The following is a 25,667-nucleotide window of genomic DNA, read 5'->3' as shown; positions in this document are numbered from 1 at the left end:
ATAGACAAAAATAACCTTAAAAATAACCTGTGCTCAGTACACATTGAAAATTGGGAGAAAATATAATTCCACTCTCTAGTGTCCTTATACATGGCCCCTTTGCCATTAATACTAATGAATTCCCACACAGAGCTGAGTACTGCTTTATCTATTTATACTGTATGTATTGACACATGCAAGTGTGGGGTGTTATGTGTGTCAACAATACCAAAACTCTGGGCATGACCAGGTGATCAAACACCCTTCCTTTTCTAGACCTTGTTAAAGGAGGGAAGGGGTCACTTTGATCTCTCGCTTATGCCTGCCATTTGACATTGCTGACCCTGCCACAGATGCCCCTGTATACATCCATTTGTTTTTAAGTAAATGTTCTGAGCTTACAATTGTGGCAAATTGGGCCTAACAAATGGATCATTTTCTGCTCCATTGACGGCTTTGTTTTTCCTCTGTTTAGGCTCTGAATTGGCAGAAGGTGCTTGAGAATTAGTGGTAGCTGGAGGTTTCCGTTTTGCAAGAAGTTTCCTTTGTCTTTCAATATCTTCTCTTTGTTGGTTTACCCACTCCTGTTGCCTGCAAATCAAAATATCACCTTTAAACTGCAGAACTTCTCAAGAACAAGTTACATGTTTTATTAACTTCTGGCTTACTTGTTGCTTTTGGTTTATTGCAACCAGGCAGACTACTTATAGACCTGCTTATATTGTGGATTTGAGATCTTTTCACAAAAGACCAGCAAGTTATTTATAGACAATCGCCAATCTGAAATCTGTGATCTATGTTTATAATAATCTTTATGGAAAGTGGTCAATACTCTCCTTTTGAATTACTCAACTAATGTTTGGTAGGTAGGTAGGTAAGTGGGTGGGGGAAGGAAGGAAGGTTGATTAAGTACTCTGTTTCTTTCATTTTCAAAACAGAATAATAATACTGTATATAAAACTAGTCACAGCACTAGCTGTTTGAACTAATATAAATCAACCACTCCGGGGAACTGATAATTACTAGCAATTTAAAAACAAAACATTGACTAACTTTACAAGATTCTGAAATGCAAAGCCATCTGTCCACTGTTCAGTAAATGAAGCACCATGTCGAACAGTTGTAAAATGCCCAAGGCGTAATCTGTCTTGCATACTTTTTTCTCTGCTTGCCAGCTTTTCTTGCGTGCTCTAAAGAAACCAAAATATTCAAGAGGTGTGACTTAACTGTTTCTGAAAAGGCAATTTTATCTACTAATAAAATATAATCTAGGTATGTTCCTGTGACATTTTTAAGGCATTTTGTAATGTTATACAATTATTTTTCTTTTTCCTAAAACATTGACTTTAATGCTTTTATTTATTGTGTACAACTCAGCAATCTTTGTTCAAGCATTATTCAATATTTTCTTAGATTAGAAACAACAGCTTGCTTCTACCACTTAGTATATCAGCTGAAATCACCAAAGCTAAACAGAATATCCTGTTTCAGTAACTTTCAAGTGCCATGGTACAGGATCACACATTTTTTGAAAAACTTCAAAATCAGAATTGTTAAAAAATAATTATGGACTTCACCACAATATGGCTGTCACAGGATACCCATTTATTCAGTCAAGGTAGCCACAAACTGTTTTATTCAATGATTGGAAACTGTTCCACCTATCAGCTGCCCTGATATTAGAGCATCTGACTGACTATGACAGAAAAGTGGAGAGCTCTCACAAGGTGTCAATCACAGCAATTCTGTCAGTATTTTGATCTAAGGATTCTCTTACTAACTCATTTTTGATTGAACTATTTCTGGTCCCATTCTCTATTTATAAGGTCAAAGCAAAGTTTCCTTTCTATAGCATTCTAAATACAAATAAAATACAACCCAACTTACTTTTTCAATTAAAAGTTTCTTGCTCATTGAAATGCATTTATTTAATCTTTCTTTATATTTTTCAAGTAACTTTTGTTGTTCATCTATTTGCCGTCGTAAATCACAATTAGCCTAAGAATTAAATGAAAGTATGTACATATTATGAGTATGGATTATAAATTGCATATAAATAAAAGTACAGTTGTATCGCCTCTTGAAAACCTTGGCATTTATTTATAAAATAATTTGCAGCAGAAGTGAGGCTAAAGAATTAATTTTAAGCATATGGAAACGTGGGAGGACAATATATTTAGAACATGATAAGCAAATTTTATGCCATTTTGTTTTTGTATTTTGAGTCAAATCCAACTATATAAGTTACCATTTTAAAACAGCATATAATTTCTCCTACTCCATTAATTTAGCACAGGTAACCCAATATTTCTATTAATCTTATTATCACATTTACCCTGAGCAAATCATCTATACGACCTTCTTTTTTTTCCAAGTCTTGATTTTTATTACTTTCAAGTGCAGTTAATTTCAACATTGTAAGATCAGTCTGTATAAAAAAAAATGGGGGTGGGGGAAGAGATGGGAGAATGTAAAAACCCAGCGAATTAAATGCATATCATAACAGACCATTCTAAGTAATTATTGACCTCTTTAACCCAAGCAAAGTAACAATTTCCCTTAGGAAGACAGAGAAAAAATGAGCACTATATACATTTCTGTAGTTTTATTCAGAAAGCACTGACTGATGCTTAGCTTATGTATTAAAAACTACAAGCCTTAAAATTTACAAGAGAAAGTCCAAAACCTTCCAAACCCAAGGAAAAGAAAGGGCAAGCTTTCTCCCGACACCCTATTTGTGCAAATGTATCTTAATGGCTTTTGTTACTCAAACAACCAATAAACAAATTAATGTGACATAAATGATTTGGGTCCACAAAAAAGTCAGTTCAAGGTTCAGTCAAAAATTTAACTTTAACAGAACTTTCAGAGATTAAAAAAAATGCCAAAGTACTAATGAAGAGGATCCAAGATAAAATGTCCATTGACATAGATTTTTAGGTCTAATCTTTACCAAAAACGAAATGGCCTTGTAATCAGAGCTGGGTATGCTGTACAGACTCTGAAGGAAGGAGGCAAGTCAACATGACGCCATGCTGCTCAATCCCAATCAACTGAGCCAACCCAGGATTATCATGATTGATGGCATCAAAAGTTGCCAAGAGTACAAGTAGAGTGAGGATGGATGAACTATCCCAATCCTGCCCATACTAGAGGTTATCCAAAAGCATGGCCAATGCCATTTTCATCCTATGCCCAGGTCTGATTCCTGACTGAAATGATTCAGATACTCTGTTTCCTCCAAGGTCCTCTGAAGCTGTACAACCATCTTCTCTACCGCCTTCTCCCCAGCCCCCAAAAGGGAGATGAATTCTGGACAAACTATCTAGTATTGGTGGAATCTAGCTATGGCTTCTAGACGAGGGGGTGAACTGAGGATTCTTGAAGGGGTAAAGTAACAATCCCCTTCCTTAATGAAAAAAATAATCAGTCCCAGAATCCACCCACACAATATCCCCCAGGTTGCTTTAACAAGCCAGAAGGGATATAGATCTAGAGAGCAGGTGGCTGAGCTCACAGTCCTGAGGACCCTGTCCACTTCCTCAGGTCCAACAGGTTCAAACTATTTCCAGATGACTGGGCAAGATTCCACCCTAGGAATCTCCTCTGGATCTGTAATAAGGCTAGCATCCAACAGGGAATAAATCCAAGTGAAATGCTGGGGATATCCCTTGTTAAGAGGTTCTCCTTTTTACCCAAGAGCATTTGTCTCACTTGAAACAGGGTTGCAGGACAGCAATCTGAAGATGATATAAAGGCAGAGAAATTCTGACATTTCACCACATTAACCACCAGGTAAGCGTTAACAGTGGCTCTAACTCATCTTCAATGAGTCTCTTCCTGGTTTTTGTTATTGTGAATAGATAATCCTGATAGTAATGACCAGCATTTTTTTCCTCCCTTTCTTCCGTTTCATTCATCACCTGATGTTTCCAGTTTATCTATGAGTCGTGGAAACTTAAATCCCAAAGCAAATGTTTTGAAATATTTTCAATATTTTTAAAATAAATATCTCCTAGCAGATCACTTGATATTACAGTGGAGAGAGTTGAAAACACAGACGTTAAGAATGCTTTGTTTCTAGGTATCGCCAGCATTTCACTGCACCATGTGCTTCACTTTAGTTATGGAGACCTACAGATTCATTGCAAAGGCACTTTTAGAAATATGGAGATAGAAATGGAGAAAAAAAAAGGTGAATGAAATTAATTAACGCCTTCATTTATTCATTTACTTAGCACTAAATAGATACTGAGAATTCAAAATAACACACCTGAGTGACTTTAAACGATAACTGTTTGGGTTGCGTAACAGGGTGGTCCCCAAAAGACAATGCCGTAGGAGAGGGGCTGTTTTGCCGAACCTAGATATACAAACAGAATTTATCATATTATCAGAACACTGGAATAAATCTTTATAAATTTTTGCATTAGGGTTTTCAATGGGTGACAATTACACAATAGGCAAGAATTTTATTTTTCATTCTGTAAATCTAAAGGTATCCATGATACACAAGATCCATGAGATATTAATGCAAAGTGGGTTTTTTAAAAAAATCAATAAAAATAAAGCATCTTAGAAACAGCACAGAGGATCAAGAAATTTACTTGATTTTTCTTGAATATAATTACTCCTGAAGAAAAAAACACTTTACAGATCACTATATAAATACAATAACCATGACATGAAAGTTCCAAACACTGTTGGACAATGGCTTTCCCCATGATACTGTTTTTTGGACAATAGCTGGTTGACTTATATTTCCCCTACTATCAAGGGACACAATGGAAAAAAAACACTTGAGAGCATCTGCTAGTTTCAAATTCTTCCAGTAGCAAGTATCGTCCATTACAGCAAGTAGAAATTGTGTTAAGTTTCAGTAAACAATGCAGCAACTACAAGTAACTAAAATGGATGTGGGATGAAAGGCATTTACCACACAATAATCAGGAAACCTTATTATTGCTATTGATGAACTAGGTTGATTTGTCTATTTTTAGCTGTCTGAAGCTTTATGTAACCGCAACCCAAGGGACAGATAAGGACATCCAGAGAATTCACCAAAGAATAAGTGCTTGTCACTTCGCTAGATTGTTGGCTAGAAAGGATGCACTATCCATGGATACAAATATAGATGGTAACAATTTGTATGATTTTAAAATTTCTCCTGTTCATTAAAGTAGCTTGTCTAATTTCAGGCTTCTGGATGAATCTGAAAGAAAGCTAATGGTGCTCCAAGTAATTGGTAAATATATAGTGAAATATAGTTTTCTTTTATGATAATAATGAAAGAGGAAATCTTTTATCAGTGCTGAATAAAATAACCAGGACAAGAAAAAAATGGGATGGGGATTCTTCTCAGTGAATGTTTTCCCCCAAGTAAAACTGGAAACCACAATTATTATTTTTTAAAAATGGATACTTTCTCTTATATATAAGTGATATAAATGCAAAGACTGTTTACCTCCCCTGGATATTGCAGCTTCTCTGAATTTTCAGTTTTTTTATTTTTTAATAGTTTATCAATGTTTTTCCCCAGTTGATGAAGCAATAGCAACCACAAATTTCCTTGGTTAAAAAATGCTTTCATCTTCCAAAATTGTGCCACTGTGAAGTAGCAGTAGGACTCAATGGACCGCATTTGAACATTCAGGACTTTAAATTTATTTAAGCTATGGAACAACATCTAGCATATTAGTTTATTTTTAGACTTCTTTCTTTACATTTCCTTGCAATGGCCATTCATAATATGATTTTTGGCATTTCTTATAAGCATTGACTTGCAAGTATTTCCAGCTAACTTCAGACCAGACATCATAAACAAAGGAAATTAATTCTATTTCTGTACAGGTTTATTGCCAAGTAATTGGTCAGTAAAGACATAAAACAACAGGATAAACAATTTTGCCCAAACAACATAATATAAAAACAGCCGCTGCAATATTAGTTTCAAAGGTGCACGAGACATTCTGCATTGGATGCTGACTAATGATGTGTACAGATTACACTTACAGAAGAAGGGGCGGAATGTGAATTTTGAGGAGAACGAATGGCAGGAGGCATTCCTCTCACTGGACTAGACCCATTTCCACCTTGATACTAAGAGAAAAAAAAGATGCATATTTACTGAAGCATCAATGATGGCAAACAATCAACTCTTATCTATTTATAATTCCCTATTTAAGGTAAAATGGTTGCTTTCCATGTATTGTTAGCTTTATTCTTAATATGATTATTAGATTATTGATGTTAATTTCTGCAAAAAGTAACACTAACAACAATAACGTGATCTGGCAGCTTTGTACAACAGTTTTTGTTTTTTTTAACTTCACTTCTGCTAAATTCGGAGTGCTACTAAATTCTAGGCATGCCTAAACTATACATAGTAAAAGTATTAAAAGAAATTGTTTTGAAGAAACAAATAGCTCCTCAAGAGATGTTAATAACCTGCCTTGTAAGGTTTTTTGTTTCTTTGATTTAGGTCTGACTCCAGAATGACACTGGGCATTTCACTATATAACATATATTATAAAGTACAATATAGACAACTAGAAGCAATATAAACAAAGAAGTAATTATATATTGACATATAAATATATATCAAAACACTTCTCACAAGGGGCCTCAGAGACTCTAGCTCAGGGCTTGAGGTTCAAACTAAATCTTAAAGGTTCTCTGGAATGCCATCTGTTCCAGTTCTTGCATTATATAACATTTATTTATTTCTTGTTTGTTTGTTTGTTTGTTTGTTTAAATCTGTATGGCCGCCCACTAGCTCTCATTGACTCTGAGTGGCTTACAAAAATTAAAACCCAATCTACAAACAGTAAAAAAAAAAATAATAACTCCCCCATCCCCCTAGCGACAAAATCAGTCAGACAAGCCACTTGATGGGCTCCATTTCACTCCACCCCCAGGCCCATTGACAAAGCCAGGTCTTCAGGGTCTTGGAAAAGAATGTCAAAGTGGAGGCCAATTTAATCTCTGCAGGAATGTTCCAAAGGGAGGCAGCCACCACAGAGAAAGCCCTTCTTCTAGGTCCTACCAGATGTACCTTCTAAGGAGAAGGGATCTGCAACATTCCTTGCCTTACTGCTCCGGTGAGTCAGGTACTATTATTAAATAGTACAAAGGAGAAAGCCATCATAACTCCATAAATAAGCTGAAACAATTGCCTCAAATTTATAAACATAGAAATAAAATTGAAGAAATTGTTATAGATCAATGGCTTCGTAATGCATAAGGTTGAAGTAGAACAGCTTTATGCACATTCTCCGCAATCCCGTATTGGTAGATTTTCCGTAAATACTCCCGTTAGAAAATTTTACTTTAAATCACATGTATAGTTTAAAACAATAGTGGCTTATCAAACTTTCCATGGGCTCAACTCTATCACTGCTAGCATATGTGAGCCATCCAATGAACAAGCTTTTAGTTCTATGCCTTCAATTCATGTATGTTGAAAGGGCACCAATAGCACAAAATCAGAACTGTATGGTTAAAAAAACCAAAGACAAATTTGCCTTTTGGAAGCTTGTTATAGCTGAAGAATATACCCTTATTAAATTTAATATCAGATCTCCCATTTAAATTTTCTTTAACACTAGTGGGTAAATCAAGACCTATAATTTTTGATATCAAGTACCATCTGGATATGAAATAAGCACAATTAAAACATAGCTGAATTTTAATTACTAATAATATGATTCTACAAGAAGACTAGATCCATCAATAGGAATATATTCCTTGTGTAATATGCTAGAAAACCTTACAGAGCTGATTTCAAGGCACATACAGAGGGAAGGGAGTGGGAGAGAAAGATGAAAGGAAAACCACATAGTGCAAAGGGAAGTCTGGGTATATACTATTGGATTCAGCCCAACACTATTAGGTTATCAATGCCTAAATGGAAAAGTAAGCTATACATTTTTAATACACACTCCTCTCTTAATGTGGGCACAGGAAGTTAACAGTAACATTTAGGTATGCTAATACTTTCTGTCAAACCATTTGTATATTAAGTCTTTGTAAAGCTGGGGATTTCTAATTAATTTCATGCAGACAGTTGTGTTAATTTAGCCACCTTCTTCACCAAACATCCAAAAGTTGGATGCCTAATACAACAAGATTATTTTTTTCTCAGCTTGGGTAAGAGAAATGTTAGGGTTAGTGCAAGTTCTATCTGTATGGAAAATGTTGTGCCATAATTAAATCAAAGAGAAGCTGTATTTTTATCACCAGGAACCATAACATTTCAGGTGAGAAAAAATAATAATACAACTTGAACCCCAAATTGCTATAAGGACCTGGTTTTAAACAGGATAAAAAATGTAAGAAAATATCAACTTTTGGGAGAGAAAACTGAACATGTAGTGAAAGGGAAGGAAATTCCCAGGAACAATACACAAGCTCCTAAACTGTTATTCTAGCATAACATCTAGGATAACATCCAAGTTTTTTAAAAAAAACCTCATTATGTAGGGTCATTAAGATTGATAGGATCCTTGATTAATGTTTGCACACTGGGATTACTGAAATAGAAAAGCAAAACTAAAACTACAAGTCTCTATAGCTTGCCTTTCATATTTTTATGCAGAAAAGATTGTCTATAATTAACATACATGATGAAAAGAAGACCATTAAGGAAGTGTATCTTTTTCAAGCTTCCATAGTTGACTTAAAAATAGAGTGGAAGTAGATTTTGATAATCTTTTTAATACAATCAGCATAAAACAACAAACTTTTAATCCTCCTTTTGATATTTGATATTCAGACCAAAACAAGCTAGAAGGTAGGTTCAAAACTGGCTACAATTCCTAAAATACCTCTCAACTATGGAGCTGAATAATACAATTTGTGGTTCAGAATACCCAATCCACTCTCATCTGTTTTAGCATTATGTTGTAAGAAAGCCTTGGTTTTTAGCTTGCCTGTTTGAAAGCCAAAAAATAATTTCACAATTTTGGATTGTGAATGAAGATAAGCTAATTGAAAAAACCCCAAACAATTATTTGCACTAAGGGCTCCACTGCTATTATAAACAATAATGGAGTGCAATCAATTACATGCTTAATTATGGAAAAGTCATTAAAATGTACCAAGCAGATACCCTGAAAAAGAATGGGGGTGGAGGATATATACATTATTATTTAAATTCAAAAACGCGACTCTAGGTAGCTTCAATAAACAAAAAACAAAAGATAAAGAACAAACAATAAATAGCCCTTAAATGGCAATCAGTAACTTAAAATTATTGTCTTATGATGGGAAATCCAACCATTTTGACTCCAATATACAAAGCTGGGCTTAAAAGGTATACTAATGGCCAAAAGAATTGGGAATCAATTGTATGTTGGTGGAGCAGACTGTTCTAGAGCAGGGGTCCCAAACCCCAGGTCTGTAGCCTAGTGTTGGACCGTGGCCCATTTGGAACTAGACCACGGAAGTGGTGGGCGAATGCGTACAAAGCTGCATTTGTGAAAGCAGTGCGCAAGCACAAAACCATTCCCTCTCCCCCCCCAGTCCACTATAGTGATTCACTTAACAACTGTGGCAAGAAAGGGTTACAACAACTGCATTGCTTAACAATGGAACTATTGGGCTTAATTGTGGTTGTAAGTTGAGGACTACCTACTGTGCTTACCGTTCTCTGATATGGCACAATAAATGTTAATAATGAAAAAATTTAGAGTCAGAAGGCAATAGTTTGAAGCCAGCAGGCAATGGTTTAGATTGATAGTACTTAAAATAATAGGTATAATTTTGTATTCTAGGCACTTATTGCACATGAATATTTATTTCTGGTATGAAACCATATGAGCTCCATTTTTAAACTACTTTTTAAAAATAGATACCAGGCCATTTCCTATCAAATGAAGTACACTTTAATGTATGAATACTTTTAATCAGAATCAAAATAAAAGATCATATCAACAAAATCATTTATATTAAAATTGAACTTACCTCAAAATAGTCACTAATTTTGTGCCCACGTCCCCCGATGTTTTTCCCTGAAACAAAGATTAAGAAAAAAACAGTGGGGAATTTTTTAAAAAAAAACATAAACAATGTCACTTATATTTCCTAAATAGTTCCTTACAGCATATTCTTTTAATTTTGCAAGTATTTAAATAAAATTTGCCTAAACATATTTTTTTGAGAAAAGGAAGCATGAGAAACAATCCAGTTTTCCCAGATTTATTTTTACTACTGATTTAAGTATAATAAAGTTTAGCTGAAGTTTGTAAAATAGCACCTGTTAGTTTGCTGCAGAAAACAAAAGAGCAATTCATGACTAACAGATTTATAATGGCATGATTTTTCATATGGAGTCACTTACTGTTTTTATATCTTCTAGTTATAATAATTATATTTAGCTTTTATTCATATTATTTTTTCAAACTGATTCTATGATTTTTCTATGATTCTAAATATATTTAGCAGAATCAATTTAGGAAGCAAAGAAAATGTCCTATCAACATTTCACTAGCTGAGGAAATTAGCAGCATGAAAAAATAGATTACTTATTTATTGTTATAGGTCTTACAACACTAAAACATTGTAGTTTTAATATATTATTTACCAATTATAAAATTAAAAATGTCTAATCAAAGTCCTTAATTTGAAAACATTTTATTCTGATACTTCCAAAGGAATTCCCTTAAAAGGCCTGAAAATCTATAAAGTAAGAACAATCTTTACTAAATGCCATCATAACAAGCTTTTTTCTTAAGTTTTAATTTTGTCTCACAAAATATTTAAAACATGTGAAGAAAAAATATGAGCACAATGTTAATAATGTACCTGACAACCATAAAAGTATAGAGCCTTTCAAACAATTATCTTGTTCAAAATACTGTTAGCATCAATAACTTATTAACAACTCTAATAGATATCATTTTGTTATAATATTAATTAATTAGAGGGGTGTTTGTTTTGGGCACCTATGAAATGTGGATAATAATTAAAGGAATCACAAAACAGAAAGAGACTCACCACAATCTCTAATACTTCAAAAAGTTTGAACTTTTACTGAATATGGCATCAACTGGCAACTTCCATTCATACTATCAAATTGATTCCATAATAATATATTTTACCTTGACTACTTTCACTCTGGTTTTCTGCTTTCCTTTTTCTACCCCTTGAAGACTCCAATTGTTTTTTCTCAGGAGTCTGGCAAAAAAAAAAATTTAAAACATGCTTTTTCAACAAATAAGAAAAGTTAGCAATTAATCTACATACTGTATATCTGTTTGGATGCTTTATTTAATGTCCCTTTTTAATTTTTGTAATATGTGTTTTCTCTTATGTTGTACAGCGCCCTGAGTCCTTGGGAGAAGGGCGGCATATAAATCCAATAAAACTAAACCTAAACCTGTACCAAAAAGAAGCAAAAAAGCATAATTTATTTCTATAACTCACATATTACTTTTGTAACACAAAACTGTGTAATTACCTATTTACCATATGTAAAATTACATATTTACCAAGATTACATCATTGTATTAGAACACAGAATTTATCTCAGATAATTTAAACAAAAAAATAAAATGCTTGTATAGAAATACCGAATATATCCTTAAATATTGGCCTCTAAACAAATACATGTACTCTGTTATTATTTTTTTTAAAAACCATTAAGGGCCTTTCCACATAGTTCATTTAAAGTCCTTTCTGTTTGTTAATGAAATTATACATTAACTTTGACCAAGGAAAGAAAAAGTGGAAATATACCATCTGGCAAAGTATGAAGCACCAGAATAGAGGTATTAGCAGCATACACACTGCACCACAGATATCAAACCACAAAATAATGAAGGCATGAATAACTGTCCCTGAGAACCCCAGCTCTAAAAGTGGACATAATAGGCAAATCAGCTTGGAAATAAGCAAAGTGTTCCATAGCCATAGCCTCTACCTAGTGCTCCAATAGGAGCCATGAATCTATGAGAACCTTTGTCAGAGTTTTGGCAGTGTGACAAGTATTATGTATAAACCCAGGAGCATAACACAGCACAGAGTCTTTATGCAATTAACAATGGTTTATATACAACTATATACAGACATATACATGCAGGAGATAAATTCCCTTACCGTGTTCTACAGATACAAGAAGAGAACTGAATACACGCTGAAGAAACACCCTCTAATGACCACCTATAGACTGCTCTTAAAACAGTAAATGACTTATGTGGACCCCACCATCAGAGTCTTAAAAGGGTTGTACCATAGCTGCAATGAATCAGCCTCATTGCATCAGCCTTGCTGATTACAGTTTACAACCTTTCATCAGCTGGCAGCTATTAAATCCTCATTACCTTGACAACCCTCACGTTATGCACTTGACCCTTTGAGAAGTAAGATACAACACTTTTAGAGCCAGATACAAGCAAACTTACTAGATGAACAGCAACCAACTTTTTGGGAGTTAGTTACAGCTTCATATTTTACAGTTCCTAGATCAGGGGTGTCAAACTCAATGTCAACCCTGAAGTTGGCCAAGCTGTGACCATTTTCTTTTTGATAGTCACCTAGCAACTGGATTATATGCTGACTGGACCATGTGACTGGAGACTCTGGGGGGAAGTGACAAAGTTTTACTTTTAATTGGGTGTAAAACCGGTGGGAACTTAGAGCCAGTTCTTCACCAGGAATGTGCCAATTTGAAATGCCCCAAAAATGTTATTTGAGGAATTTGTTTGCCTAGGAATTCTTACTGAATGGGATGTATTACTTGGAACCTTGACACTCAATTCATTGAGGGCCGCAACAGGGCTATGATTGAGTGGGTGACCGACTGAGTGGGTGTGACCAGCGTGATGCCACTCCCCAAACTGCTGGCATGTTTCCTCTTCGCATTGGGTAGATCGGGCCGAAGCTACACTGGCCCCAATGTTTCCTCTTCACATTGGGTAGATCTGGCTGAAGCGACATGGGCTTACATTTTACATTTACATTTTCCAAGACGGCCCTGTGGGCCAGATCTGATCCGGCCCACGGGCCTTGTGTTCGACATCCCTGTTCTAGATAATAAATCGAGATCTACTGTATCTCCTCCTTGGCCTACGATAAAGATATAATACAGGGTACCATCAGCAAACTAAGAATATCTCACCCTAAACTGATGGACAAGCTATCTCAGCATTTTAACATAGTTTTAAAAAAACACAGAGAACAAAAAAATGAAACTCTATAGAAGCTCATATAGGAGCAGCCAATGTCTTTTTCATTCATCCATCATTACCACTGTTTGAACTGTCCACTCAGGTAAGAGTAATTACTATAAAATTATGCCAATTTCAGCCCTTGCAGCTGATCCAGAAGAATACTATGATTGATGGTGCTGAATGCCAATGAGAAATCTAATACCAAATTAGCTGTACTTCCTTTATTTAAGTCTTGACAGAGAACATCAACAAAAGGGAGCCATGTGCCTTCCATCCCACCTTCAGTTCTGAAAGCAGCAAATCAGGGTAATCCTTTTCTTATCCAGCACTCCTGTATCTGCGTTCCAACCACCTTTTGTAAAATCTTCCCTAAAAAGGCATTCCAAACATTGCATTTATTGCCCAGGCCAGATATTCCTGAAGGGGTACATCACCGCATCTTTCAAGTCTATAATATTCCTCTCTTAAAGAATCATTAATCATGTCCCAAATCCAATCATTCTCTCAACTTTCATTGCTTGATAGAACCAGGTGGCAGGTTTCTAACCCACCGTTCACTAAATTCATAGTTCATCGTGGAATCACCCAAGGAGTCAAGGAGAGGGCACAACTGGAGGTGGTGAGTGAAGCTGTGTCAGATTTTATTTATTTAAAAGGTTTATATGGCTTCCACACAATTAAGACCATCAAGGCAACACAGCACTCTCATGCTGGTAGGCAACTGTAGAGAGTTAAGTAAGATGATCTTGACAGACCTTACCTGGGCTCAACTCCTCTCCTGGACAAGTGAGGGAAGGGGGAATTGTCTCCACATTTCAGAGGTCAACCATTATTCATGACAGAACCGCTACCGAGTTGTAGTCCCACCTTAGGCATGAAAACCTGCTGGGTGACTTTTGTTAAGCCACTCTCTCTCAGCCCAACTCATCCCACAGGAGAAGAAAATTGTGTAGGTATGTTTGCCTCCTTGAATTACTTATAAAAATATTAAAGGCAGTGTTAGATCTACTATCATACCACCTCAGCCAGCTTCGCTTTGATGGCAGCCTGCCCTAAAGTATGGGAGGGAGGAAATAGAGAAGGAGAATGGTAGGAACCAGAAGTGCCAACCAAAGACAATTGTTGAATGATGCAAAGATATAGGCATGGGAATGGAATGTGATCGGAATGCGAACCAAAGAGGCACCAAACTTTTAAAACACCATCCCAAACCACCAGTTTGAACATTATTGGACATTAGCACGGGAGCGGGGGGTGAGAGAAGGGGAAAACTATCAGCTTTATGTGGGAATCCTCAGATCTGCCTTAACATACACTGTAACCACTTGGCTTTAGTAAAAGTATACTGTTTGCTACGAATAGAGTTGAGGGCCCTTTCTTTCCTAAATCCCCAAGCTGGGACAGGTCTAACAGGCAGGATTAATTTAATTAATTTAATTTAATTTATTAGATTTATAGGCCGCCCAATCCCGGAAGTCTCTGGGCAGCTTACACAGAACAAGAAAAGAAAAAAAGACAAACAAAATAAAAGTAAAATAAGATTAAAATTCTCCAACACGCATACATTCAAATTGGGGCTGGACCCTATATAATAAGGTCAACAGCCCCAGGCCTGCCGGAACAGCCAGGTTTTAACAGCTTTTCTGAAGACCATGAGGGTGGGCGAGGTCCGGACCTCTGTGGGTAGCTGACCACAGGGTCGGAGTGGCCACAGAGAAGGCCCTCCTCCGAGGCCCCACCAGCCGACACTGTCCGGCTGACAGCGTCCTAAGGAGGCCCACCCTGTGGGATCTTATCGGCCGTTGGGAGGTGTGTGGCAGTAGGCGGTCTCGCAAATACACTGGTTCTGAGCCATGTAGGGCTTTAAAGGTAATGACCAACACCTTGAATTGCGTTCAGAGACCAATTGGCAGCCAGTGCAGCTCGCAGAGGATAGGTGTAATATGGGTGTATCTTGGTACACCCAATATTGCTCGCGCGGCTGCATTCTGGACTACCTGTAGTCTCTGAACGCTTTTCAGGGGTAGCCCCATGTAGAGCGCATTGCAATAATCCAGCCTTGAGGTGACAAGGGCGTGAGTGACTGTTTGAAGTGCACCCCAATCCAAGTAGGGCTGCAATTGATGCACCAGGCGAACCTGGGCAAAGCCCCCCCTGGTCACAGCTGACAAGTGGTGTTCCAGTGTCAGCTGTGGATCTAGGAGGACCCCCAAATTGCGGGCCCTCTCTGAGGGGTGTAAGTTTTCACCCCCCAGGATCAAGGATGGACTGTCTGAATTGTCCTTTGGGGGCAGCATCCACAGCCACTTGGTCTTGTCAGGATCGAGTACGAGTTTGTTTACCCCCAATCCAGATCCTGACAGCTTCCAGGCATCAGCACATCACGTCTGCTGCTACACTGAGCTGGCACGGGGCAGATAGATACAGTTGCATATCATCTGCGTATTGATGGTACTTTATCCCGTGCTGTCGTATGATCTCACCCAGTGGTTTCATGTAGATGTTGAATAGGAGGGGGGACAGGACCAAACCCTGCGGCATCCCACAATTGAGGGGCCTAGGGGTCGACCTCTGTCCCCCGACCAACACTGACTGCGACCTACCGGAGAGATAGGAGGAGAACCACCGTAGAATGGTGCCTCTCACTCCCGCCTCCTCCAGACGTTGCAGAAGGATACCATGGTCGATGGTATCGAAAGCCGCTGAGAGGTCAAGAAGCACCAGGATAGAGGAGTGCCCTCTATCCCTAGCCTGCCAGAGATCATCGGTCAGAGCGACCAAAGCGTTTTCTGTGCTGTACCCAGGCCTGAAACCAGACTGAAAAGAATCCAGATAATCCACTTCATTCAAGGTCCATTGGAGCTGAAGCGCCACCACCTTCTCAGCAACCTTCCCCCAAAAAGGGAGGTTGGAGACCGGACGGTAGTTTTTCAGGATGGCTGGATCCAGGGAAGGCTTCTTGAGGGGCCTCACCACCGCTTCCTTTAATGGTTGCAGGAAAGACCCCTCCTGCAAAGAAGCGTTGGTGATCGCCTGGAGCCAGCCGCGTGTCACCGCCCTGCTGGTCGAAACCAGCCAGGAGGGGCACGGGTCCAGTAAACAGGTGGAGGCGCTCATCGCTCCCATGGCCTTGTCCACTTCCTCAGGGGTGACTAAATCGAACTCATCTCAGGAAAACCGATTTGGACTTGCCCTCGGCACCTCGGCTGGTATTGCCCAAGTGGAGTCTAGGTCTGTCCAAAACTGAGTGATTTTGTCTGACAGAAACTGAACAAATTCCTCAGCTCTTCCCTGCAGGGGTTCCCCCACCCCCTCGCCTTTCAGGAGGGAGCGGGTCACCCTGAACAGGGCGGCTGGGCGAGACTCCGCGGATGCAATAAGAGTGGAAAAATGAGTGCATTTTGCCGCCCGTATCGCCACTAAATAAGTCCTAATAAAGGCTCTTAGTAGTGTTCGATCAAATTCAGAGTTACTAGACTTCCAGCGTGAGCCAAGGTGCCCTGCTGGATCCACTGCCGCGGAGAGGCCTCAACGGCGCAATCCGATCTAGTGCTTCAGTCGCCGCAGCATTCCAAGTAGCGACTAAGGATTCGGTCGGGTTGCGGGCAAGGGAGTCAGGTATCTCTCCAAGCTCCCTCTGAAATCCCATAGGGTCCATAAGGCGCCTGGAGCGGAACCACTTAATCGGCTCCACCTCCCTGCAATGGGGGAGTAGTGTCCTGAAATCAAGCCTCAGCAAGGAGTGATCTGACCATGACAAGGGCGAGATCTCTATTCCCCTTAATTCCAGATCACGTCTCCACTGCCCTGGGAGAAATACAAGGTTGAGTGTGTGTCCCGCTCTATGAGTTGGGCCCTGAACTATTTGGGTCAAGTCCATGGTTGTCATGGAGACCATGAACTCCTGTGCTCCTTCAGAGTGTTCGCCAAGAAACGGTAGATTAAAGTCCCCCAGCACCATTAGTCTGGGGAACTCCACCGCCAACCCAGCTACTGACTCCAGCAGCGCAGGCAGGGCTGTTGTGATGCAGCTGGGAGATAGGGACGTCAAGAACAGGCCCACTTGAACCCCTAGGTCCAACTTCAAGAGAAAGGACTCACACCCCACAATCTCCGGGGCAGGGATCCTGCGAGGAGCTAACCACTCCCGGACAACCATTGCTACTTCCCCACCCCTTCTCTGGTGTCGTGGTTGGTAAAGCACCCGAAAATAATCTTTTAAAAAATCCCCAACTGCTGACTGGAACATAGGAGTTGTTTGAAATAAATCAAAGCCCTCCCAAGGCAAATAGAACTGTTTTCATTCTTCAAATGCAGTCCTTATCTACATTTAATTTTCAGATAGTTTGAACATAATCATAAGTCATCAGAAAATTAATGTTCTTGCCATTTTCAAATTATTATTCTGGTTTGAATCTCAATGCTTCAACTCATAGAACTTTTTCTATCAGCTGAACTGGGATAAAGGGTGGTTGTCTCTTTTTCTACAACTTCACAAACAACATCAACATCTATTCCTACAGGATTTGGGAATTTTTCAGAACAAATCTGGAGTAAAGAAACAGGAAGAAGAAAGTCTACCAAGGCAAGCAGCCTGATTTTAACATATAACCCTACATGGTCAATACCTAACTAAGGTGAAACCATTTATTAAACAGACTGCTTAATTAGAGCATTTTCAGTAATTTATAAATCATGAAGATACAGGATATAAACCCTTGTTTTCAGTTTTAGAAATGTGAAAATAAAGTTCCCTATAGTTAATAGGTTGAAAAAAGTGTCAAATTATCACAACAGAAATGCAGATATACAAAAAACAGACTTCTCTTATTTACAATTCTTAAAGATAAAATGTTATCAATTTAAAATAAAATTTTCAGATATTTGATCAGATTGGATTGTATCCATAATAATACCCTGAATAAATCAACAATCTTGTAAGCAACATATCCTTTTATTTACCTAAAACAAGCTTAAGATATATGGCTTATTAATCTTATTCTCTCCACATGCTGTGTGTGTATAGTCTCTTTTACATAACTATTAAGAAAATTTGAATGGCTCATAATTTCATCCAAAAATTTCATTTGCTTAAAAAAAAAAAATCAGTTAATTCACAATGAAACAATACATCATTTTGAAATAATCTTCCTGTAAGTGCATCAATTCTGACAGGATGTGCATCAGTTTTCTCCATATCTTTAATGCAAATATTCTAATTATAATTAGCTAGGAAACCCTCCTAAATGTGTAGATCTTTTACTGAACTTAGTAATATAAATGACAGGTTAGAAATTCTCACTTAAATATTTTAACTACTTCATACCTCAGATTCTTTGTCACTTAGAGATCCCAAGCTACCAAAACTGTGGTTGGAACTCTCATTATTAGTTGAAGCCTAAAGAATAAATAAAAGAAATAAATGTGTAAAATTGCTAATTATAAATCAAATAATGCATTACTAATAGATTTCATGGTTTGAAAAATGCATGATTATACATACATACTTTGGTTATAGCGTTGTGGAACAAGCAGTAACAATTACAACTGTTTATAGAGGATTATGTGAGAAATAAGATTTCAATATGTCACATTTAGTTAATTTATATTTTACACTATTTTTCATTATAGAAGGAAAATTGTCTACAATAATGATAATAGAAATAATGAAATATCATTTACTAACAATAAAAAACTAAGAATTTAAAACCAACAATTAAAAATAAGCAAACAATTATGTCAATGAATACAATCATTTAAGGGCTAAGTAAATAAAAACATTTTAAGTTTCTTGTGAAAAACATTCCATAGTAAGAGCAAACTTAGTCTCACTGGAATTTTATCCAATAAGTTGGGCAGCAACTTATTGGATAAAATTCTCAACAATCACCTATGGTTTGGTCAGCAGTGAAATCTGCAACATACCAAAATGGTGCAAAAATGAGGACACACCCAATAATGCCTTGATAGAAAATCTCACTCTTACATATTTGTACAGTTTCCCATTATTTGACGCAAGTATGAAAGCGTGACATTTGTGCTATGATGCTCAAATTATTTCATTATCTGCTCACTTTACTACTGTCCTACAGAAACCAATGAAGATCACCAGATATCACACTTGCTCATGTTTATCAACATCAGTTGATCCAGGATGCCATGGTTAATAGTATTAAAAGCTGATGAAATTATTTAAAAAACTACTAAGATCACAATCTTCTTACCCTCCTCCACTAAAGTGAGGTGTTGTTGTTCATTGCATCATTTTGATTGATACATAAGTGCTTCTAAATGATAAGACCTGATAATACAGGGCGGGGCATAACCTTTTCCTAGGGGGTCACAGCAAGATCGACAGCAGTTTACAACTTCCGCGACACCTCATTTTAAAGCCCATAAAAAACTGAATTGAATGAGCTATTAAATGTTAAATTTGCTTTAAGAATGGCTGGAAAATTCGATTCGGAAGAACAAAGGATCATTGACAGAATAAAATGCATTGCCTTTCGAGAGGCTCGCGATGCTGGAGCGACGTTTATCAATCGAAAATGGATTGCAAACAAATTGAAACGTCATCCGGATTGGGTTACTGATAATTGGAACAAAACAGCCCAAGAATGTTTCACAAAATTTGGAGAAGGGCGTCCTCTGCAACTGTCCCAAGAAAGCAAAGCCATCATTGCAACTGGCAGTCGCAAACAACGAAAAGGAAACCGAAAAGTGGCCCAAGAAATCCTTCAAATTCGTGGAAAACGAGTTGATCAAAGGACAATCGGCCGATATCGAGAACGAGAAGGTTTGAAGCCATTCCACGTCATTTGCAAACCATTGAAAACTCAAACACACGTTCAAGATCGGCTTTGGTTGTGCGATTGGTTGTCTGAATGGACCGAGGAAGATTTTCTTCATTTGGCGCCATCTGACGAATTCTTCGTTTATGCCATTCGAAAACCGAATTTCCAGAACGATCGAATTTGGGCTAAAGACGTCGCCGACATCGCCAAACATGAACGATATCGACAAATCGTTCGCAATCCGACTTGCATCGGGATTTTCGTCATTTTCACAGCCAAGAAACTGCATTGGGTTTTGAAGGATAAAGGGGAATCCTGGGATGGCAGTTATTTCCGTGAGAAAATTTTATTGGAGAATGTCATTCCATTTCTCAGTGATCCAGACAATGTCTTGGTGGTTGGTGAGGCTGTCTTTCTTCATGACAAAGCTCCTTGCATGCGTGCAAATGCGACTCAGCAATTGTTAAAGGAAAACAATGTCGAATTTTGGGGCAATGACGTCTGGCTGGGAAATTCGCCAGATCTCAATCCGGCAGAGAACATTGGGGCCATAATTAAGGATGAAGTGGAAGCTCTGATGATTCAGGAGCAAGTTCAAAATCGATATTCGGTTGAAACTTTGAGAATGAATTTGGAAACTGTGTTGAAAAATCTGGAAAATCGAACGGAACTGTTTGAAGATTTGTTGTGTTCTTATCCACCTCGTTTGAATGCTGTTCGAAGGGCTAATGGTGGTCATACTGACTATTAAATCGTGTCAATAAACTCAGTTTTTGATGGGCTTTCGAATGGTGTATGAATTATTTGTGTTGTTATTACAAGTGTTGCTGTGACCCCCTAGGAAAAGGTTATGCCCCGCCCTGTAGCAATAGTACTTAGATTTATATACAGCTTCATAGTGCTTTACAGACTACTTTAAGTGGTTTAGAGTGTCAGCATTTGTCCCCAACAATCTGGGTCCTCATTTTACCGACTTTGGAAGGATGGAACGCTGAGTCAACTTGAGCCGCGTCAGGATCGAACTCCTGGCTGTGAGCAGAATTTGGTTGCAATACTGCATTCTAACCACTGTGCCACCATGGTTCAGAGTTAGTTGCAATCACACGCACAACTGCACACAATCCATATTGATTATAAAGCAAAGTATAAACCCTCTAAATTTATTTTGAATACAGTAGTCCACATTCCTTTTTACCTTGGCTCCAACGCTACAGCTTCCTGTACTTCCAGTACTGCCGCTCACAACTCCAGTAAATCTAGCCTCTAACAGTTCTTGCCTTCTTGGATCCAGGCTATGAAGCTCATCCATTGCACCTATAAAACATGTTTAATTCATTACACAACTGCAAATGATTTTATGTAACCATGAACCATTCCCCCCCCCAAATTTAAACTAAACTTTGCATTATGTAGTCCTCCTCCAGAAATACCTTTTTCCAGTAAAAATACATGTGTTAAATGCAGAACACAAAGTTTCAGAAAAGAAAAGAAAAAGATGCAAACTGGAAATAAGGAAATTCATAATAATATGAAATTCAATAATGTATAAATCTTCAAATATATCAACAGTGGGAAGTAGGCAGTTGAACCAAAAAAAGCAAGACTATAAAAAAGTTAAGTACATTATCTGCATTTTCCTCCTTTGCAGAAGATGTAGTAGAGATCTCTAGTGACACAAATAATAATTGTTTTTTAATCAAAGAACTCCAAGGGCTTGAGGTAAATAATGTTTATAAATTCTAGAATTTACTGACAAATTGAAAACAAAATGGATCCAGATGGAATTTATTCATAGTTCTAAAAGCATTCAAACACAAAATTGCTGATCTAACAATTGTTCAAAATATATTTTTGAGAATTAGAAAGTGATTAATATGTCAAATTTAAAAAAAGGAATCCAGGAAATTACAGTCTGTTTAGCTTAAAATAGCTTTTTCATTATGATTCACCTAGTGGCCCACTGTGCAGTATGCATTATACACAAGTCTACAATTTGAGGCCCCACAAATTAATGACCCTCCCAAAAATCATGGGACACATCCCTAAATTCCAAATGTAATTTTAATGTGAAGAAAAAGAAAAATGAATAAAACATGAGAAAAATTCAAGAGTAGCTAAATTTAAATAATGCAATGTCGTATATTTCCCGTACTTCCAACTTAGATCTATACCTCAATACAGCAGTCTTACTTCTAGTTTCAAAAACTTACAACTTCAATAATACATTTTCAAAGGAATAGAAGCAAATTGCTGATTTTTAATTTAGCAAGCTAACAAGACCTACAACTATCTATTCCCAAGGTATAATGAAAGTTTAACTTTTATTGACAAATATATACCCTTTCAAGCTAAATGCTTCCATATATCTTATTTTAGTGTTATTAATTTTTTTTATTAAAAATATAATAAAGCCATCCACTTCAGTTTTAGAAAAGAGCATCATATCTATCAGTGTCCAACTATAAAAGTATCACTGCATCTGAAGCACTTAGGAGAATTTACAATAACTTAAAACACCAACAAGTTTATATTAGTATTACTCTATTTTCACTAGGTACTTGCAAGTTTCTAAAGTTTGTTATTGCAATTGAATTGTTATTTAATATCCAGAATAATGAATATTTGTTTTACAGAAAGCTCTTTCAAACATTTCAACATCTAATTATTGTCTTAAGGTCACAGATCTTCATTGGAACACTCAATATTGTTTGTTCTAAATTTTCACACCACAACACCTCGATTTTAAAAAAAGTTCATGTCTTATTTTTTTCTAATTTATACACACAAAGCAAAGATTAAAATACACAAAACTTTTTCTATCTCACCTGTAACTATGCCAAAGCCTGCCCTGTCTGCTTGCCTGCCCCCACCCTCTCTCTCTCACACACACACAGAATTTAGCCCTGTAGCAAATAGCTATTTGAACTTATTTGTTTTTAATGTATGCTAGAATTATATCTTAACTTTCTCCCATGGGATCAAGACAATGTACAGCATTCCTTTCCCAATTTTTTCTCTACAATTCAGAATAAGGTTGGGCTAAAGATAAGTGACTTTGAAACTCACTTTGTGCAAGTCCCATATATTCGATAAATTCAAGAAACAAGAACCAATTCAGAAAGGCATATTTAATGCTATTTAAGGAGGAAAATAATATTAAAAACTTTCCCAGGCTATCGTAAAGCAAGCGAATTAAAGTTGAGTCTCATTGAAATGTTTCCTTCTCACAGTCCACCTCTCAATTAGCTGCCTCTTTAAACAGCTACTGAACTTGTTCTCTCATCCCTACTTCCCACCATCTCTCACACCTAATGTGCTTCCATGGTTTACTACATGTCATCAGATAGATGTTAATTTTTAGTAATCACACATAGGCCTTTGTCGGCAGTCTGGCCCTTTAGATTTTTTTATAGTATACTCATTGTCATAATAAACAAGCCCATCCACCTTGCTACTAGTCATCCTTCTCTTTCCTTCCACCTTTCCCAGCATTTTGAATTTCTAAGGGACTTAAATTTAGATCTCACCAACCACAGACCAACATCCAATCTGGCAGATTGGGCATGCCTTCACTTCTGCCATCTGAGGAATGCAGGCCGGCAAGGCACAGAAGACTTTTCTGCCCACAATTTGGAATATTCTCCAACTGGAGATTACATTGGTCCCTGTCCTTTCATAAGATCTTGAAGGCCTGGCTTTGGGCTCAGTTCTAAGGTCTCCAGTAGGTAGAGAGCTGTCTACTGGCTATGTAAGTGACAGTTAGCTTTCTCAGCTGCTGTAATATTATCTTGAGTGCTCATAGTTTCCTGATTGAAATTATGGTTAATGTCCATGTGTTATGAAATTAAGGAATTTTTGCCATGTCTTCTGGTGGTTGGCATGAGCACCCTAGACCAAGTCAAGTCCAAAAACATTAGAAAATTTCTAGAAGCCTGGCATTCAGACAAATCAGTCATCAACAGGCATAGAGAGATAAAGAAACCTACATATCATTCAAAAGAAGCAATCAAAAAGCCAAAAAGAAAATAGAAAGACCTAAACATCTCAACAGCAATCAACACCCAGATGAGCAGAAATTAACAATAAAACTAACACTAGACCAACGATCAAGAACTAAACAATACCCCCATTAAGGAACTACCAACTCAGACAAACAAGCTAACAGTAAACAACAGCCTAATCAATGAACCACTGAAACCACTCCCACCAATGCTGAAAGAACCAGTCACTAGTGTATAAAATGAGAGCAAAACCTACTCCCTTCTAGCACTGAAGTTACTGGTGGTAATGAAATATCAACAAGAAAACCACCACATTCAGAAAGCATCAAGGACTCCACAATTATATTACATTAGCTTTATTTACCAATAGCGCTATCATTTAGATTTATATATCGCCCTACAGCACTTTATAGCACTCTGGGTGGTTTACAATGTAAGCATTATTTGTATACTGCCTCCAACAATCTGTGTCCTCATTTTACCAACCTTAGAAACTAAGTCAACCTTGAGCCCCATCAGGATCAAACCCAGACTGTGGGCAGAGTTTGCCTGAAATACTGCACTTTAACTACTGTGCCACCGGTGGTTAAATATATTTAAATGTTAATTAAATAATGTTTAAATGTTACCAAGATCTATCTGAAAGACAGCACTACATTCTATATCATTGTTACAGGCTTAGAAGAAATAATTATTGAATGCTATGGTTCAAATGAGAAGTATCTCCTTTCAATCAATTTTCTTTCAATCAGGATTTCTTCTCTTTCAAACGCCCACAATCATTGAAATGCGAGGCTCTATTAAATGAATCAATACTGCTTTATTTTTATGTATCTTCATGAAATGTATCATTTCTTCTTCCAAAGCCTTCTAACCTTTGAATGTCAAAAAGAAGTAATATTGTGCAGAATGCATCCTACATATTCCAGAATCCTATTTTTATTTACTGCTTGTGTGTGTTAATTTTCAGCTAAATTTCAGCATTCCATGTATAAAAATTATTGTCAGTGTTTTCTAAACACTATGGCTTCTTTCAAGAGATAAGGCAACTAAACCTAAATATGAAACATTTATCAAATCAGGGTCAACATGAACATGAAACACAATGAGGTATCAGATTATAGTACTTGAATATTGTTTTAAATGAGTTCCCCCTAAATATTCACTTGCTGTAATAAAATTGCAGAAAGTTGTGTTATAAAATAAATCCACTTTAATACATGGTTATAACGCATCAGACTAAAAACTGTGAGGTTGAGAATTCTAGTCCCACCTAGAACCTTAGGCCACTCACAATCCCAGGAAGGAGACAATGGTAAAGCATTTCTGAAAAACCTTGCCAAAAAAACTTTAGGAACTAATCCAGGTGGTCACTAGAAGTCAAAAGCCAAATTGAAAGCACCAATAAACTGTATATCTATATATCATATCTATATAAAAATTAGCACATGCATGAAGCTTGATACATTACCAAAATGTTAAACTCCTCCTAACACTGTCCCAGCAATCTGAATAAGTAGCTGAGAATTATATCAATTTTCACAAGATGCTAATTTAGCTACTCTAATATTATTACTCTAGGCTGTGCAAATATTCTGTGTGCACATCATGCAACAAATGGAATAGTCCATGCTCAAACCCAAGCAGTGCATTTGGTCTGTATGTGGCCTAAAACGTGTTTTATCCAGGCTTGAACCAAAAATACACACAGGAGACAATCGAGA

At 37.2% G+C, this 25,667-nt stretch overlaps 1 protein-coding gene across 2 annotated transcripts in view; it reads right to left on the bottom strand.

Annotated features, from left to right (window-relative positions):
* Positions 1-25,667, bottom strand: part of TLK1 (tousled like kinase 1) — an 84,569-nt gene that overhangs the window by 29,600 nt on the left and 29,302 nt on the right. Inside the window, exons 2-11 of one of the 2 annotated variants that reach the window (XM_032211719.1) lie at positions 21,138-21,256; positions 18,475-18,546; positions 11,079-11,154; positions 9,943-9,989; positions 5,992-6,078; positions 4,253-4,342; positions 2,315-2,407; positions 1,867-1,977; positions 1,033-1,169; positions 382-570 (exon numbers count right to left, since the gene is read on the bottom strand). In XM_032211719.1, coding sequence (XP_032067610.1) covers positions 382-570; positions 1,033-1,169; positions 1,867-1,977; positions 2,315-2,407; positions 4,253-4,342; positions 5,992-6,078; positions 9,943-9,989; positions 11,079-11,154; positions 18,475-18,546; positions 21,138-21,256 — 1,021 coding nt within the window. The remainder of the gene's footprint in view (positions 1-381; positions 571-1,032; positions 1,170-1,866; positions 1,978-2,314; positions 2,408-4,252; positions 4,343-5,991; positions 6,079-9,942; positions 9,990-11,078; positions 11,155-18,474; positions 18,547-21,137; positions 21,257-25,667) is intronic. The other variant, XM_032211729.1, reaches the window with a different exon arrangement.

Source organism: Thamnophis elegans, chromosome 1 (assembly GCF_009769535.1).
Source record: "Thamnophis elegans isolate rThaEle1 chromosome 1, rThaEle1.pri, whole genome shotgun sequence".
In the NCBI taxonomy this organism is placed as follows: domain Eukaryota; kingdom Metazoa; phylum Chordata; class Lepidosauria; order Squamata; family Colubridae; genus Thamnophis; species Thamnophis elegans.
The sequence above is the reverse complement of the archived record's forward strand: the minus strand, read 5'-3'. Positions and strand labels throughout refer to the sequence as shown.